Here is a 17,804-nt window from a genome sequence, read left to right as displayed (position 1 = left end):
TAAAAATGATCGGTGATGTGAGAAAAACGGAAATGGAAATAAAGCAAAAGTTATTAAAACTGCCGAAAGGGTTGTTTAATAGCTGAAAGGAACTGTTTGTGGACTGGAAACGGTGGATTTTATAGCAGCAAAGCGGAAAAAAAAAAAAATTTTTTTTTTTTTTTTTTTTTTTTTTTTTTTGGTTAAGGTTTGGAAGTGATTTACGTATTATTACGTATTATTGAGTGTATATCGACGGGATAAAATTGTATACTGGATTACGGTAAAAAAGGAGAAGGTGAATAGAAAGTGATGGCAAAAACAGAAGGAGGAAATAAGACGACAGAAAAGACTTCGAAATGTAACAGTGACAATAACAATAACGATAACAATAACAAACGTGATTGTTGGCTTCAAATTAATGATATGAATATAATAGAGGGAAACATTCCACGTGGGAAAAATATATCTAAAAAGAAAGATGATGAAACTTACCAAACAAAAGCGCTGGCAGGTCGATAGACACACAAACAAACACAAACATACACACAAAATTCTAGCTTTCGCAACCAATGGTTGCCTCGTCAGGAAAGAGGGAAGGAGAAGGAAAGACAAAAGGATATGGGTTTTAAGGGAGAGGGTAAGGAGTCATTCCAATCCCGGGAGCGGAAAGACTTACCTTAGGGGGAAAAAAGGACAGGTATACACTCGCACACACACACATATCCATCCACACATACACAGACACAAGCAGACATTTGTAAAGGCAAAGAGTTTGGGCATTTTTTGGGCAGAGATGTCAGTCGGGGCGGATGTACAGAGGCAAAGATGAAGTTGAAAGACAGGTGAGGTATGAGCGGCGGCAAATTGAAATTAGAAATTAGCGGAGATTGAGGCCTGGCGGATAGCGAGAAGAAAGGATATGCTGAAGGGCAAGTTCCCATCTCCGGAGTTCTGACAGGTTGGTGTTAGTGGGAAGTATCCAGATAACCCGGATGGTGTAACACTGTGCCAAGATGTGCTGGCCGTGCACCAAGGCATGTTTAGCCACAGGGTGATCCTCATTACCAACAAACACTGTCTGCCTGTGTCCATTCATGCGAATGGACAGTTTGTTGCTGGTCATTCCCACATAGAACGCTTCACAGTGTAGGCAGGTCAGTTGGTAAATCACGTGGGTGCTTTCACACGTGGCTCTGCCTTTGATCGTGTACACCTTCCGGGTTACAGGACTGGAATAGGTGGTGGTGGGAGGGTGCATGGGACAGGTTTTACACCGGGGGCGGTTACAGGGGTAGGAGCCAGAGGGTAGGGAAGGTGGTTTGGGGATTTCATAGGGATGAACTAAGAGGTTGCGAAGGTTAGGTGGACGGCGGAAAGACACTCTTGGTGGAGTGGGGAGGATTTCATGAAGGATGGATCTCATTTCAGGGCAGGATTTGAGGAAGTCGTATCCCTGCTGGAGAGCCACATTCAGAATCTGATCCAGTCCCGGAAAGTATCCTGTCACAAGTGGGGCACTTTTGGGGTTCTTCTGTGGAAGGTTCCGGGTTTGAGGAGATGAGGATGTGGCTCTGGTTATTTGCTTCTGTACCAGGTCGGGAGGGTAGTTACGGGATGCAAAAGCTGTTTTCAGGTTGTTGGTGTAATGGTTCAAGGATTCCGGACTGGAGCAGATTCGTTTGCCACGAAGACCTAGGCTGTAGGGAAGGGACCGTTTGATGTGGAATGGGTGGCAGCTGTCATAATGGAGGTACTGTTGCTTGTTGGTGGGTTTAATGTGGACGGACGTGTGAAGCTGGCCATTGGACAGGTGGAGGTCAACGTCAAGGAAAGTGGCATGGGATTTGGAGTAGGACCAGGTGAATCTGATGGAACCAAAGGAGTTGAGGTTGGAGAGGAAATTCTGGAGTTCTTCTTCACTGTGAGTCCAGATCACGAAAATGTCATCAATAAATCTGTACCAAACTTCGGGTTGGCAGGCCTGGGTAACCAGGAAGGCTTCCTCTAAGCGACCCATGAATAGGTTGGCATACGAGGGGGCCATCCTGGTACCCATGGCTGTTCCCTTTAATTGTTGGTATGTCTGGCCTTCAAAAGTGAAGAAGTTGTGGGTCAGGATGAAGCTGGCTAAGGTAATGAGGAAAGAGGTTTTAGGTAGGGCGGCAGGTGATCGGCGTGAAAGGAAGTGCTCCATCGCAGCGAGGCCCTGGACATGCGGAATATTTGTGTATAAGGAAGTGGCATCAATGGTTACAAGGATGGTTTCCGGGGGTAACAGACTGTCTTTCAACTTCATCTTTGCCTCTGTACATCCGCCCCGACTGACATCTCTGCCCAAAAAATGCCCAAACTCTTTGCCTTTACAAATGTCTGCTTGTGTCTGTGTATGTGTGGATGGATATGTGTGTGTGTGCGAGTGTATACCTGTCCTTTTTTCCCCCTAAGGTAAGTCTTTCCGCTCCCGGGATTGGAATGACTCCTTACCCTCTCCCTTAAAACCCATATCCTTTTGTCTTTCCTTCTCCTTCCCTCTTTCCTGACGAGGCAACCATTGGTTGCGAAAGCTAGAATTTTGTGTGTATGTTTGTGTTTGTTTGTGTGTCTATCGACCTGCCAGCGCTTTTGTTTGGTAAGTTTCATCATCTTTCTTTTTAGATATATATATATATATATATATATATATATATATATATATATGGTTATAATAGAGGGAAACATTCCACGTAGGAAATATATATCTAAAAATAAAGATGATGTGACTTACCAAATGAAAGTGCTGGCAGGTCGACAGACACACAAACAAACACAAACATACACACAAAATTCAAGCTTTCGCAACAAACTGTTGCCTCATCAGGAAAGAGGGAAGGAGAGGGAAATACGAAAGGATGTGGGTTTTAAGGGAGAGGGTAAGGAGTCATTCCAATCCCGGGAGCGGAAAGACTTACCTTAGGGGGAAAAAGGACGGGTATACACTCGCACACACACACACATATCCATCCACACATATACAGACCATATATGATGTGTCTGTATGCCAGCGCTTTTGTTCGGTAAGTCACCTCATCTTTGTTTTTTTTATATATATATATATATATATATATACTACCATGTTCATTGTCTCTCTCACCTTTCTCTGACACACACACACACACACACACACACACACACACACACACACACACACACACACAAATAATACTACTACTGGGACTACACATTCAGAAATTCTTCTAGGGATTAGAAGGAACTGTCAAGCAGATACGATTTCAATTTGTGTTTGAAGTAAATTTTTTCCATCAAATTCTGTACATAACTAGTCAAATGGAAACCAAACACGTGCAACAACAGGAGCATGAAATAGTTCCATTCAAAAATATTTACCACACATGTTAATATATTTATCCCACTGGGACGGTTGGTCGCTGACAGATCCACAACTGAACCCATTGTTTTACTTCCTCACCCGACTGAAATGGAAGTCTATACATGTCCTCCTTCAGGTTAGCAACACGGTGAAAATGACACAGTGAATGATCTGGGCTGTGGGGAGGATGTTGCAGTGTTTCCCAACCAAATCGCTGAAGCATTGCCTTTGTCCAATAGGCAGTGTGAGGTCGGGCATTATTGTGCAACTTCAACTGCAGATGCCCTCTGCTTATCAACTTCCTCAAGAGTGGGACCGCAGTCAATGTGCAGCACTACCCTGTGCAGAAAATGCACAGTGCTACAAACCAAAATGGCCAGGAATGCTGTTGGACAGAATCACCCTGTTACTGATAACACCCATTGATTGTCCCGTCATAGATGGTCAAAAATTTTTGTGGGTGAATGCCTCACTTTCTTTCTGTGGTACAGTAAGGCTGTGTGATGGATAGTGTAAATTGTTTCCCATTCTAATATCATATTTATGAGTGTTGTTGCTGTTTTCAGACTGTGATTGATTGTTGATAACATACTTCATTAGGGAGTAAATGTATGGTAAGGCTATAGTCGAGATGCCAACTGTTAAAAAGAACTGTCCGTTAGAGTTTCCAGAGTGGACACCGCACGTTATTCTTATTAGACACTTCTGTGCAATAAACACTTTTTTTTCTCTGTGATGAGTTCCCCAAGGATTTGATGCCGTAAGACTTTAGTGAATGAAAATAGGAAAAGTAAGTCAACCTTCTTACAGTTTCATCTCCGAAATTTGATATTATACATAACAAAAGAGTTGCAGAGCTTAGATGTTAAGGATCTGTAACATATGACTTCCAATTCAGGTTCTTATTCACTGGATTTAGAATTCACTTATCCACTGGATTTAGAATAATCTGTTTCATTTATTGATTTAGTCTCATGCAGTATTTTTAATCACATGGTCAGGCATTGTGTAATTCTGATTGCGTGTAATGTCTTTTATCTAAGTTCAGTGACACTCAATTTGCAGAGAACTAGTTATTAATTTTCAATTAAATATCATTTACATTTTCAAAATGTGAAGTTTCGCCATTGGACTTGATTTTAATACTTGCAGTGACAGCAAGGAGATTTATTTCTGATTGTTGGGTGTATAAAGGAAAATCATATGTGTGTCACAAGGACACAAGAAGACTCAGTTTTAATCCCTGCAATACACTTCTAGTGATTATTTCCCATTCTGAAGTACTGTTTTATTTTGTGCACTTTCAGAGTTTATTAATGCAACACAGGATTTTATAGCTAAACAGTATGAAAACCGGTCACCAGCAATATCTCTGATACAATAATATTTGAGCTTCTTTTGGAGAATACTGTCAACTGCACAGTCACATGCTTTTGATAAGTCACTGAAAATACCGGTTAGCAATATTTTGTAGTTGAAATGTGGCGTAATCTGATTTGTGCATTGAAAAGCAGTGTGATCTGTGGAGGGATGTGTTCGATATCCAAATCAAGATTGAAATATCTTATTTTGAGAGAGGTGTGTTACAGTTTATATATATACAATTATTTTCTATTGCCTTTGAGAAGGATGAAGGGGATGAGACTGGTTGTTAATTATTGATATGTCTTGCTACCTTTCTGTTGTAAAACACATTAGAATAGGTCAACATTCTACATCTACATCTGTACTCTGCAAACCACTGTGAAGTGTGTGGCAGAGGGTAGATCTCATTATATCAGTTATTACCATTTTTTCCCCTTTTCCATTCACTTACACACATGGGAAGAAAGAATGCCTAAATGCCGCTGCACATTCTGTTCAAAAATGGCTCTGAGCACTATGTAACTTAACATCTGAGGTCATCAGTCTCCTAGAACTTAGAACTACTTAAACCTAACTAACCTAAGGACATCATACATAGCCATGCCCGAGGCAGGATTCGAACCTGTGACCGTAGTGGTCGCGCGGTTCCAGACTGAAGCACCTAGAACCACTTGGCCAAGGCGGCCGGCCACACACTCTGTAATTAGGCTGATTTTGTGTTTTCAATTCCTGTGGGAGCAATATATAAGAGGGTGTAATATATTCCTAGGTTCTTCTCTTAAAGCTGGTTCTAGAAACTTTGTAAGTAGGTTTTCAAGGGATAGTTTGCTTCTACCTTCAAGTGTCTACCAGGTCAGTTCTTTCAGCATCTCTGTGACATTGTCCCTTGGGTTGAACGAACCTGTGACCACTCATATAGCCCTTCTTCGTGTCTGTTCAATATCTGCTGTCAAGACTGTTTGTTATGTGTACCACAAACTTGAGCAATATTCTAGGGTGAGTCACACAAATGATTTTTAAGCAATCTCCTTCATAGATGTTTACCCACACAGCTGGTAGACTGACTGAGCCTGTGTGACCATTTTATTTCATATCCCTACAAACTATTACACCTAGGTGTTTGTATGAGTTGAGTAATTGCAACAGTGACTTGTTGATATTATAGTCCTGGGACACTATTTTTTTTGTTAAGTGCATAATTTTACATTTCTGAACATTTAAAGCAATTTGCCCGTCTTTGCACCACTTTGAAATCTTATGAAGATCTGACTAAATATTTATGCAGCTTTTTTCAGATAATATTGATAATGAAACTGCATCCTCGGCAAAAAGTCTAAGTTTCTATTAATGTTGTTCACAAGGTCATTAATAAGCACTATGAACAGCAAAGTTCCCAGCACACTTCCCTGGGGCACTCTCGTTTGTACATCTAATGATGACTGTCCATCCAAGGTACTTGCTGTATCCTCCCTACCAAAAAATTGTCAATCTGGTCACAGGATGTCATTTGAGAAAAGTGCAACTTGAGTTTCACATGGTCGATATTTTTGGAATCCGTGCTGGTTGACTTTGAGATGGACGCATCTGTACATGTTGTTGAGATAACAATTGAAGGAATTGTGTTCGCTGTTGTTGTATTTGAGGTGGGAATTTCAGGAGATGGGACCTGGATAAACTGAAAGAACCTGAGGTTGTAGAGAACTTCAGGGAGAGCATTAGGGAACGATTGACAAGAATGGGGGAAAGAAATACAGTAGAAGAAGAATGGGTAGCTTTGAGAGATGAAATAGTGAAGGTAGCAGAGGATCAAGTAGGTAAAAAGACGAGGGCTAATAGAAATCGTTGGGTGACAGAAGAGATATTGAATTTAATTGATGAAAGGAGAAAATATAAAAATGCAGTAAATGAAGCAGGCAAAAAGGAATACATACGTCTCAGAAATGAGGTCGACAGGAAGTGCAAAATGGCTAAGCAGGGATGGCTAGAGGAAAAATGTAAGGATGTAGAGGCGCATATCACCAGGGGTAAGATAGATACTGCTTACAGGAAAATTAAAGAGACCTTTGGAGAAAAGAGAACCACTTGCATGAATATCAAGAGCTCAGATGGAAACGCAGTTCTAAGCAAAGAAGGGAAAGCAGAAAGGTGGAAGGAGTAAATAGAGGGTCTATACAAGGGCGATGTTCTTGTGGACAATATTATAGAAATGGAAGAGAATGTAGACGAAGATGAAATAGGAGATACGATACTGCGTGAAGAGTTTGACAGAGCACTGAAAGACCTAAGTCGAAACAAGGCCCCCGGAGTAGACAACATTCCATTAGAACTACTGACAGCCTTGGGAGAGCCAGGCCTAGCAAAACTGTACCATCTAGTGAGCAAGATGTATGAGACAGGCGAAATACCCTCAGACTTCAAGAAAATATAATAATTCGAATCCCAAGGAAAGCAGGTGTTGACATATGTGAAAATTGCCAAACTATCAGTTTAATAAGCCACGGCTGCAAAATACTAATGTGAATTCTTTACAGACGAATGGAAAAACTGGTAGAAGCCGACCTCGGGGAAGATCAGTTTGGATTCTGTAGAAATGTTGGAACACGTGAGGCAATACTGACCTTACGACTTATCTTAGAAAATATATTAAGGAAAGGCAAACCTACGTTTCTAGCATTTGTAGACTTAGAGAAAGCTTTTGACAATGTTGACTGGGATACTCTCTTTCAAATTCTGAAGGTGGCAGGGGTAAAATTCAGTGAGCGAAAGGCTATTTACAATTTGTACAGAAACCAGATGGCAGTTATAAGAGTCGAGGGGCATGAAAGGGAAGCAGTTGTTGGGAAAGGAGTGAGACAGGGTTGTGGCCTCTCCCCAATATTGTTCAATCTGTATATTGAGCAAGCAGTAATGGAAACAGAAGAAATATTTGGAGTAGTAATTAAAATCCATGGAGAAGAAATAAAAACTTTGAGGTTTGCCGATGACATTGTAATTCTGTCACAGACAGCAAAGTACTTGGAAGAGCAGTTGAACAGAATGGACAGTGTCTTGAAAGGAGGATATAAGATGAACATCAACAAAAGCAAAACAAGGATAATGGAATGTAGTCGAATAAGTCGGGTGACGCTGAGGGAATTAGATTAGGAAATGAGACACTTAAAGTAGTAAAGGAGTGTTGCTATTTGGGGAGCACAATAACTGATGATGGTCGAAGTAGAGAGGATATAAAATGTAGACTGGCAATGGCAAGGAAAGCGTTTCTGACGAAGAGAAAATTGTTAACTTCAAGTATAGATTTAAGTGTCAGGAAGTCTTTCTGAAAGTATTCGTATGGAGTGTAGCCATGTATGGAAGTGAAAAATGGATGATAGTTTGGACAAGAAGAGAATAGAAGCTTTCGAAATGTGGTGCTACAGAAGAATGCTGAAGATTAGATGGGTAGATCACATAACTAATGAGGAGGTATTGAATAGAATTGGAGAGAAGAGAAATTTGTGGCACAACTTGACTAGAAGAAGGGATCGATTGGTAGGGCATATTCTGAGGTATCAAGGGATCACCAATTTAGTATTGGAGGGCAGCGTGGAGGGTAAAAATCGTAGAGGGAGACCAAGAGATGATTACACTAAACTGATTCAGAAGGATGTAGGTTGCAGTAGGTACTGGGAGATGAAGAAGCTTGCACAGGATAGAGTAGCATGGAGTGCTGCATCAAACCAGTCTCTGGACTGAAGATCACAACAACAACATATTTGAGGTTTTTTGTAGCTTTACTGTTATTTTTATATATATAGACTTCTTATGCCCCAGACTTCCTTTCGCTTTGGTTGTCATTAGATTCAAAAGTCCTGCAAGTAGCAGTAGTGAAGTGATAGTTTCTTGAAGTGCTATCTGGAAACCTGGCAATAGAACTTTTGACAAATATGTGTTGCCGTATAAGCTGTATGAAATGCACAACTCATATCATAAAGATTTTTAAATCTATGTTTAAGAGTAGCAAACTTTATTTGTCATGGATTGTGACTTTTTTATGTTGGGAAAGAGAAAATGTGGACTATTTTACTCTGTGTTTCCTCTTGTGGCTATGAGACTGAGGGTTCCTTTGCTGTAGGTTTTGACTAATAATGGTACCTCTCTTCTTGTTCTTTTAGCAAGTTTTCAGACAACTGACCACATACTTGAGAATGATCATGATGTGATGTAAAGTAAAGTAATGTTGGCTGAAGTAGTTGCATTTGACTGATTGTTTTGTACTAACTCCTTGTAGATAGTAATGAACATGCAGAGGGTTTCAGGATAACCTCTGCATAGATTTCATTTCTGTTTCTCAAAGAATAGCCACATACTCAAATAGTTACATGTTTCTATAAATCATTTTCTGTTTCTGCTTGAGTCACTCAACTACATACAGGAGATAAGATGATAAACTCAGACCTAAAATACCATAGTTTAAAACATTATATCAGCTTTGTGAGACACTGATTACTTTATGCATTACTGTATAATGTAATCAATGCTGATCATAGCATTAATAATAATTCTGTCATTTTGTTTTGATCTCGTATGTGGGAGTTACAGTAGGGGAAATGTGCAGATATTACTAAGAAAATCTATATGAGTGATAAGAAAAAAAGATTATATTGTCTTACACTGATACAGGATGGAACTGAAACTAGAGACAGCAAAATTATAATGCTTTAATAGTGGCAGTGAGTACTGATTCCATGAGAGGGCTCAAGGAGAAATAAGTGCCATATTTAGAGGATCACTGCCAAATATATGAAGAGTGTACATTAATGGTGTCATTGAGGAGTACACAGAATAGTTGTATAGTGGGTTACCATTTTCAATCAACTTTGTAAGTCAACCATTCAGGCATAGTGATTTTAGTGTAAAACCACATTTTAAGGGAAGTGGATCAGTGATCTCATCATGAGGACTCGATAAGCACGTCCGACTGTGGTGAAAGCCTCTTATTCCTAATCGAAACACTGTTTCCTTTGTTGGTTTTGGGTGTGGTGATTGTCGGGTCAATACTAAAACAAAATGCAACATCATACCACCAAATGAGGTTTCACATTGGTTGAGATACTGGACAGCAGTTCAGATTCCCTTATGAGCATCCAGTTTTAAGTTTTCTGTGATTTCCCTAAATTGCTTAAGATAAATATTCAGATAGTTCCTTTGAGAGGGACGGCAAGTTTCCTTCACAAGTTGAAGCTTTTGGTCCATCCCTAATGGCGTCCAGTGAAAGCATGCTTTGTGCTAAGTGCAAGAAAAATGTTAAAAATAAGGAATTCAGTGTTTTGTGTGGACAGTGGTGTGGAAAATCATTTCACACAGAATGTGTGGGGCTCACCAGAAGTGAAGATCACATTCTAAAGTGTTCAAAAGGTCGCTTAAAATACGTTTGTGACAACTGTGAAGTGAGGTTAGCTGCCGAAATCTCAGAAGACATCAAAACAGCGAAACATGAACAAATCTTGTACTCTAATCAGCAATGTAGTGTTGATCTAGTTGCATCAGTGAGTAATCTCACGCAAATTGTGAAAAAACTTACCAGTGATAACAAACAAATAAAAGAAAAACTAGACACTGTGATTGGCACAAACTCTAAGTTAGAAATATTGGTACCACGAAGTGAAGAAGCATCTTAATCATCGAGAAACACAGCAAGACAGTGTGCAGAGGATGTAGAAAACAACATGCCATTCCAGTACGATTATGCCATAGGTGGTAAATCATTGGAAGCGGTAACGACCGTAAAATACTTAGGAGTTACTATCCGGAGCGATCTGAAGTGGAATGATCACATAAAACAAATAGTGGGAAAAGCAGGCGCCAGGTTGAGATTCATAGGAAGAATTCTAAGAAAATGTGACTCATCGACGAAAGAAGTAGCTTACAAAACGCTTGTTCGTCCGATTCTTGAGTATTGCTCATCAGTATGGGACCCTTACCAGGTTGGATTAATAGAAGAGATAGACATGATCCAGCGAAAAGCAGCGCGATTCGTCATGGGGACATTTAGTCAGCGCGAGAGCGTTACGGAGATGCTGAACAAGCTCCAGTGGCGGACACTTCATGAAAGGCGTTACGCAATACGGAGAGGTTTATTATCGAAATTACGAGAGAGCACATTCCGGGAAGAGATGGGCAACATATTACTACCGCCCACATATATCTCGCGTAATGATCACAATGAAAAGATCCGAGAAATTAGAGCAAATACGGAGACTTACAAGCAGTCGTTCTTCCCACGCACAATTCGTGAATGGAACAGGGAAGGGGGGATCAGATAGTGGTACAATAAGTACCCTCCGCCACACACCGTAAGGTGGCTCGCGGAGTATAGATGTAGATGTAGATGTATTATAGCCGGAAATAAAGAGTTAAACATCCCTAATCTGAGGCAAAGTTGAAATACAGGTCTGGAGTGTGTCAGAGAAGCAGCACCTATCACCATCACCAATCACAACAGCAGCAAAAAACCTGCAAATTCATCAGGTGGTAATTTTCCAACGAGAAATAACGTTGAAGAGCCAAACATTGCTAGAGTGGCAATGAGTGTGTCAGTGAAACTCAACCCCACATTAAAAACAAGCCAGATACAGATGTAAACAATCTAATGGATGAAAACTCTTCGGAAGGCATCAATACAGACTGGCAAAAAGTGAAAACAAGTGAGGAGGCAGAAGAAATTTGACTTTATAGAAACAAGAAAATGAACTGGCCAAAACCACTGCAGACACAGAAAAAGAAAACAAAACATCTTACAAGACTGTGCTACAAAATGAAAATCTGGTGAACTGTGTTTGAGGCCCACTATACAAACGTTTGTGAATGCCAGTACTAAAAACAGAAATAGAGCCATCATAGGTATTGGCGATGAAAAAGGAATGCTGTATGGTGACAAAAAAGCCTGGTTCCACCTAAGCAAACTAAGAGGTGGCGCCACAGCTGAAACTGTAACTAACTTCTTACAGAAAACTTTCAAAAATCACAACAGTTTTACAGTTGAAAAACTGGAAACAAAGGGATTAAATAATAGCTTCAAAATTGGTGTTGATTTTGACCTAAAAGATAAAGTAATTGACAACAGTATATGGCAGAAGAACATTGTGATAAAACATTTTTTATTCCGGAGGATGTGCAGTGCACCAGTGCGATAAACTCGCAAGACCAAGAACATTCCAGTGAAAAAGGAAATGATATAATTGAAGAAAATGCTGTCTTACTTATAGCGAATGTAAATGTGCAGTGCCTCAGAACAAAACTTGATACATTATCACTGTTTGTTGACAAAGTGAGACCTGATTTATTATGTATATGTGAACACTGGCTAGCCCAACCAGAAACAGAATACAACAGAAACATTGAATATTTAGAAATGGCGAATGCATGGTGTAGAGAAACTATTATCCATGTTGTGTGTCTGTGTATGTAAATAGTAAACTCAATGCCAATAAAACTGATATACGTAAATTTTGTGTAGATCTAGACCTAGAACAAGCAGCTATGGGCTATTCGTAGGAAACTTTCTGCCAACAAGAGGAACTATTTGTCTTGACACAATTGTGACAAATCCAAATAGTTGGGACTACAAAGTAAGTGTGGTGGACCCTATACTAGCAGATCACCATGCATTAATCATGAAGTTATGGACAAACTCAGTAAGTACACAACAAATTCCCAGCTGGCATTCAAATTATGTATTCAGAAATAGAGTTATTACAAAAAAAGCTTAGGCGATTTCAAAACTACAGTGTCTTCTATAGATTGGCACCAAATAATTGATGAATTGCCATCAAACTTTGCATTCGACCACATGTTCCAGAACCTTAAAGTGAAATTTGATGAACATTTTCCATTAAAACCCAAAAGATATTCAAATGCTAAATCAAAATGTAGACAAAAAACTAACAAAGTAAAGAGGTGGTATACTCCTAGACTAGCCAAAATAAAATGTATTGTCCAAATACTAAATGACAAGGTTAAAGCTGCTAAAGATATGGGTATTAAGGATAGACTGTACTCTAGTTATTTACAGACCAAAAGGATCTACAGAAAGGAAGAAGAAAAAGCAAAGAAGGAAATCAATGCCAGATTTATTGAAGAAGCTCACAGTCCTTCTAAAGCGGCATGGGATTTGGTTAATGAGCACAGGAAAAGCCCACCTATTGCTCTAATTCTTGCAGTCCAGATGAGTTTAATGACTATTTTATAAAAATAGTGAGAAACACAGTAGATGAAATTCCTGACGTTGGAATAGATCCTGCAGCTGCTGTGAAATTTGAGAATAAATGTAGCATGGTAATGTGGAAGAGAGTGTATCCAAAAGAAATAATAAAAATTGTAAAAAGCTACAAATCTTCACGGAGCCTTGATATCTATGGCATGTCCTATACTATGTTAAAAACTATAATCAGTGAAATTGCACAGCCATTAACAGTAGTGATAAATAAAAGCCTCCACACAGGGGAATTTCCAGACTTCCTGAGAGTAGCACGCACAGTGCCTGTTTACAAAAAAGGCAGTCCACATGAAGTGTCGAGCTACAGGCCCATATCTATAATACCAGTACTAGCGAAGGTGATGGAGTTGATAATGAAAGAACAACTATTAAGTTACTTTAAAGGAAATAGTCTCTTTTGTGATGCGCAACATGGCTTTCGGAAGGGCAGGTCAACAACAACAGCTGTACTTGACTTAGTTAAAAACATAAGTCAGGGTTTTGAAGACAAAGAGTCTATAGCACTAGTACTCTGTGACCTTAGTAAGGGATTTGACTGCATCCCACATAGGGCCCTGCTCAGAAAGCTAAAAACATATGGTATAGGGGGATCTGTCCTGCAAACTCTTGAATCCTACCTGAGAAACAGATGACAGATTGTCTCCATGCAAGAAGCTGATTCAGGTAAGAAGAAGCTACAGCATGGTGTGCCACAGGGATCGGTAATAGGGCCCTCCTTTGCTGTTCCTTATCTTCGTAAATGACATAGGCTCCAATGGGCACACCTTGCAGTTTGCAGATAATACAACCTTGTTCTCAAAAGGAGAGAATGTTGTACAGGCAGTCCAACAAGCAGAAGTCTTGTTCGGTGAAGCTAAGGCCTGGTTTATCATGAACAAAATGAAAATTAATGAAGAAAAAACACAGAGGATGATATGCTGCCTCAGCAATACTGGAGCACTGGGTAACGCAGCAGATGTTAAACTTCTGGGCTTTCTCATTGATACCAAAGTAACCTGGCAACAGCATATCAAACATGTATGTTCCAAACTTTCACGGGTCCTGTACCTCTTGATGAAACTGAAAAGTATAGTACCAGAACAGTACCTGCTAACTGTGTACTATGCAATGTTCCACAGCCACATCAGTTACGGGCTGTTGTTTTGGGGCCATTCTGCAGGTTGCAAGAATGTTCTTTTACTGCTAAATAAAGCAATGAGGATCATTACTTCAAGCAAAAAAACAGACCACTGTAAACCAATTTTTACCAGGTTAGGCGTTCCGACTGTTTACAGCCAGTATATATTGAGCTGCCTTTTCCACATAAAGAGAAACCATGATATCTACAGAAAGAGAAATGAAGTTCACAAATACAGCACTCGCAACAAAGACATGTCGATGACATGCCAAGGTGTCGACTAGCAAAGACACAAAACAGCTTCACAATGGTGGCCCTAAAATTGTTTAATGCTCTATCTGATGACATTCAGTCTTTATCATGGGAGCAGTTTAAAACTACTATTTTTTTTGTAAGCTAAAAGAGCAACCCTTCTACAATATTGAAGAACTCTTCTCTAGTAATAGCATAATGTTTACTTGAGCTGCAGCTCAGTTCCATGACTCCAAAAGCAACCATTGTATTTAATTTAATTATATACTTGTATCTATTTTATTGTTGTGATATTATTGTAATCTGATTTATAACTTAAATATGTCTTCTGGTATTAAATTACTATCATAGTAGAGTTGTATTCATGTATTTTGATAATGTTGTATCTTGATGCTGTCTGTCCAGCTATGGCTGGTGAATGACATAGAATTGGTAATAATATTGACCTTGTCATCATCAGGAAGTTAAACCACAATCTTTGTTCTCCAACATCATAGTGTTTGAATGACTGAAAATATTTGTGTGTAAAGTTTCTGCATCAAACAGTCTCCCAGGTGTTCCACAAGGAAACATGCTTCGCTCCTTGGGATTGCCAACTGCATTGTTAGAAGAATGTTGTAACAAAATGTTGGGGTACCTTGACACAAAATTAATGCAGTGCAAGAACAAAGAAAGAGGGACTGGAAAACATGTCAGACCTTTCTTCAAGAAATTCCAAAATACTTGCCTTATGCAGCTGTTGTATTGTTTAGCCACATTTTCGTCTGTATGTCAAACTGTACCTTTCTTTTGCACTTTTGCCAAATTTGGATTGTGCAGGTAGAATGATCATGGTTTCTCTAGTATCAGTCACCTTTTAAATTAGTGGCAGGAACTACCTGAAAGTCTTAGGAAAGAGTTGGTCAGCCAACAGGCTGGCTCTGTGGAAAAAATAGATGTCTTCAGGAAGCTCCATAATATTATCAGGGATTACTCTCTTTTGCAGTTGTCTGATGTGTTATTGTCAAAGACTGATTGTAAGCCGGGACAATAAAGAACTTTCTTCCACACAAGTGACTTATAGGTTGGTGCCTCCCCTATATTCTCTCATACTTTTTTCTGTACTAATTGTGAAATGCACTGTGCACGAATCTTGCACTTGGGCACCCCTCTCTGCTTAGCATCCCAAACAAATGCTACTAATTGTGGTACATGCTGTACAAGAATCTTAACAGCTGTGGCTCCCCTGACAACCCTGTCAGCGTAGTGACCCAAGCGGCAGCTTCTATCGCTTGAGCCTTAAACTATACCTGAGTGCAAGTATGTAATGCTGTTAAATATTGACCAGCCTTTATCTAGGAGGTACAGTTACTTCAAGATAGGTCTACCACCATCTTTTTCCACTTCTCCTCCTTCACATTTATGTATTTATTTCTTGATTTCATCCATGATATATGTTTAAGAGTTTGTTTGCCTTGTATTTTGTGTAACAACATTTACACCACTGTTTATTTTGTGTTATCTCCTGTTCTGTTGTCACCCACCTTAACCTAGTCTGCACTCCATTCTGTATTCTTATATGCTTCCTTCGTCAGTTGCTCTGCTGTGGTTTTGAACTTCACAGGTTTTTAAAAGAAGTCCGCTGCTGCCATTTTAAAACTGATTTCCCTGTCATTCTGCTTTTCTGTGTGTACCCTGACAAAAGGGATTGAGTGACTTTCTTGCTGACTGGTTGCATCATCTTTTCCAGTCAGTCCATTCCTCTATTTTTTTAGGTGAAGAAACCCACATTTTTCTAAGCTACCAGTAGTATTTTTGGTATCTTTCTTTTTCTGTGCATATTAGTCTGTTACAGAGAATTCCTTTTATCAGTAATATGTAAATTATTGTTGGGTCCAGTTTCAAATAAAACCTTCTAGGTGTAGCCTCAGAAAAAAAACCATGTTTGCAATTAAATATCGTGCTTGATTCTAGTGAAATTGAAGTCTGTTTGAGACCTTATTGAGTAATGTAATTATCAGAGACTAGTTATCAGTGAAAACTACCATGGTAATACAACGTGTTTGTGATGACTATATGCGCTTGCTCATAAACTAGTGACCTCTCTGTCTTGATGTAGTGTGCAGTTGGAGATAAAGTTGATGAAATTATTATTTACTCTGTGCTGATGACCTGGAAGTTGTCAGGTGATGGAATGCAAACTCTGAGCGTGGAGTACATGGAACTGAATAGTTGTATGAAAGTAGAATAAACAGAAGAGAGTAAAGACAAAGACCATTTTAAGTACATAGAGGTGAATGGTTGATATATGTACACACGTGAAACACATTAGAAAATTGAACCAACGTTCAAGGTTTCATTCTTATGAATCTGTTGCGTGTGTTTATGTGCTACCTATCATTTGGTAATGGAATGTTGCTTTTGCACATTTTTGTTTGTTGTTTCTTTTGTAGAATTTCCATTACCATAAAGTAGCAGAATATATTTGTATTTCACAGGGTGTAATATTGCGAACAGTCTAGCTCTTATAAGAGAGGAATTTGTTAGCCAAAACTTAATTTTATAACCTGCTTTGCAGTTGAATTTGTAGTACAGCATCTTTTAGTATAAATGGATCAGTTATTAATATTGTTTTTTTCAGCATGTGCATGTTCATGTAATTCCAAGAAGGCCTGGGGATTTTAAGGAAAATGATGAAATATATCGTGAGCTGGAAAAGCATGACAAAGAAGAAACTGGATGGAGAAGTGAATCCGAAATGGCAAATGAAGCCGCAGCTTTGAGGAGACATTTTTCACGTTCCTAGTTAGTTCGTTTTGACTGTGTATATGTCTAGATGGTCACTGCTGTTTTAATAACCTGTTGTGTATATTAATGTATCTTAAATGAGAGAAATAGTAAAATAATCTTTACTGATTCTGTATGTCATAAAATCAACTTTTATCTATGACTACCTATCAACACGCAAGTCGCTGAAGTGGCATCAACTCGAAAGACTTGCACCAGGCAACCGGCCCACGCGACGGGAGGCCCTAGCCATACTATGTTTCATTTCATCTGTTCATTTACACAATCCAGATTATTTATCCGCTAGTGGGATACTGTCAACAGTTATAAAATTCCAAATGCTCCATCCACTAGCAGTATCTTATCAAAGTTTTGTAATCACCTTCGATGCAAAGGTACTGCAGTCTTTAACTCATGACATGCTTGTCGGTTTCATAAGGTTTTCTTGAGGAGATGGCTAATTTATTCATAAAACTGAAACAGAACAAATTGTTCCATTAATGATTAAATTGCATTAAGCCTTCACTACTTCACATTAAGCAGCAATTCTCTAACTGAAGTTTGTAAGCAGATGCTATATTTGCTCCAAATGTTGTGTGTTACTGCAACATTAATTGTTTTGTTGATGGATAACAGGCATTGTGTCTATGTGTAAGGCATTTCCCTCCACAGAAATAAATCACCATAAAAAATAGATACTG

The 17,804-nt window shown here is 39.2% G+C and overlaps 1 protein-coding gene across 1 annotated transcript in view; it reads left to right on the top strand.

Moving 5' to 3' along the window:
• The window catches only part of LOC126484138 (nitrilase and fragile histidine triad fusion protein NitFhit), a 67,283-nt gene extending 50,034 nt beyond the window's left edge, over window positions 1–17,249 (top strand). Inside the window, exon 7 of the mRNA XM_050107521.1 lies at window positions 16,958–17,249. Within this exon, the coding sequence (XP_049963478.1) occupies window positions 16,958–17,122 (165 nt within the window). The 3' untranslated portion in view covers window positions 17,123–17,249. The remainder of the gene's footprint in view (window positions 1–16,957) is intronic.
• The last annotated feature ends 555 nt before the right edge of the window (window positions 17,250–17,804 follow it).

This window comes from Schistocerca serialis, chromosome 6 (genome assembly GCF_023864345.2).
Source record: "Schistocerca serialis cubense isolate TAMUIC-IGC-003099 chromosome 6, iqSchSeri2.2, whole genome shotgun sequence".
NCBI classification, from domain to species: Eukaryota; Metazoa; Arthropoda; class Insecta; order Orthoptera; family Acrididae; genus Schistocerca; species Schistocerca serialis.
Note: the sequence above shows the minus strand (reverse complement) of the source record. Positions and strands in the feature narration are given on the sequence as shown.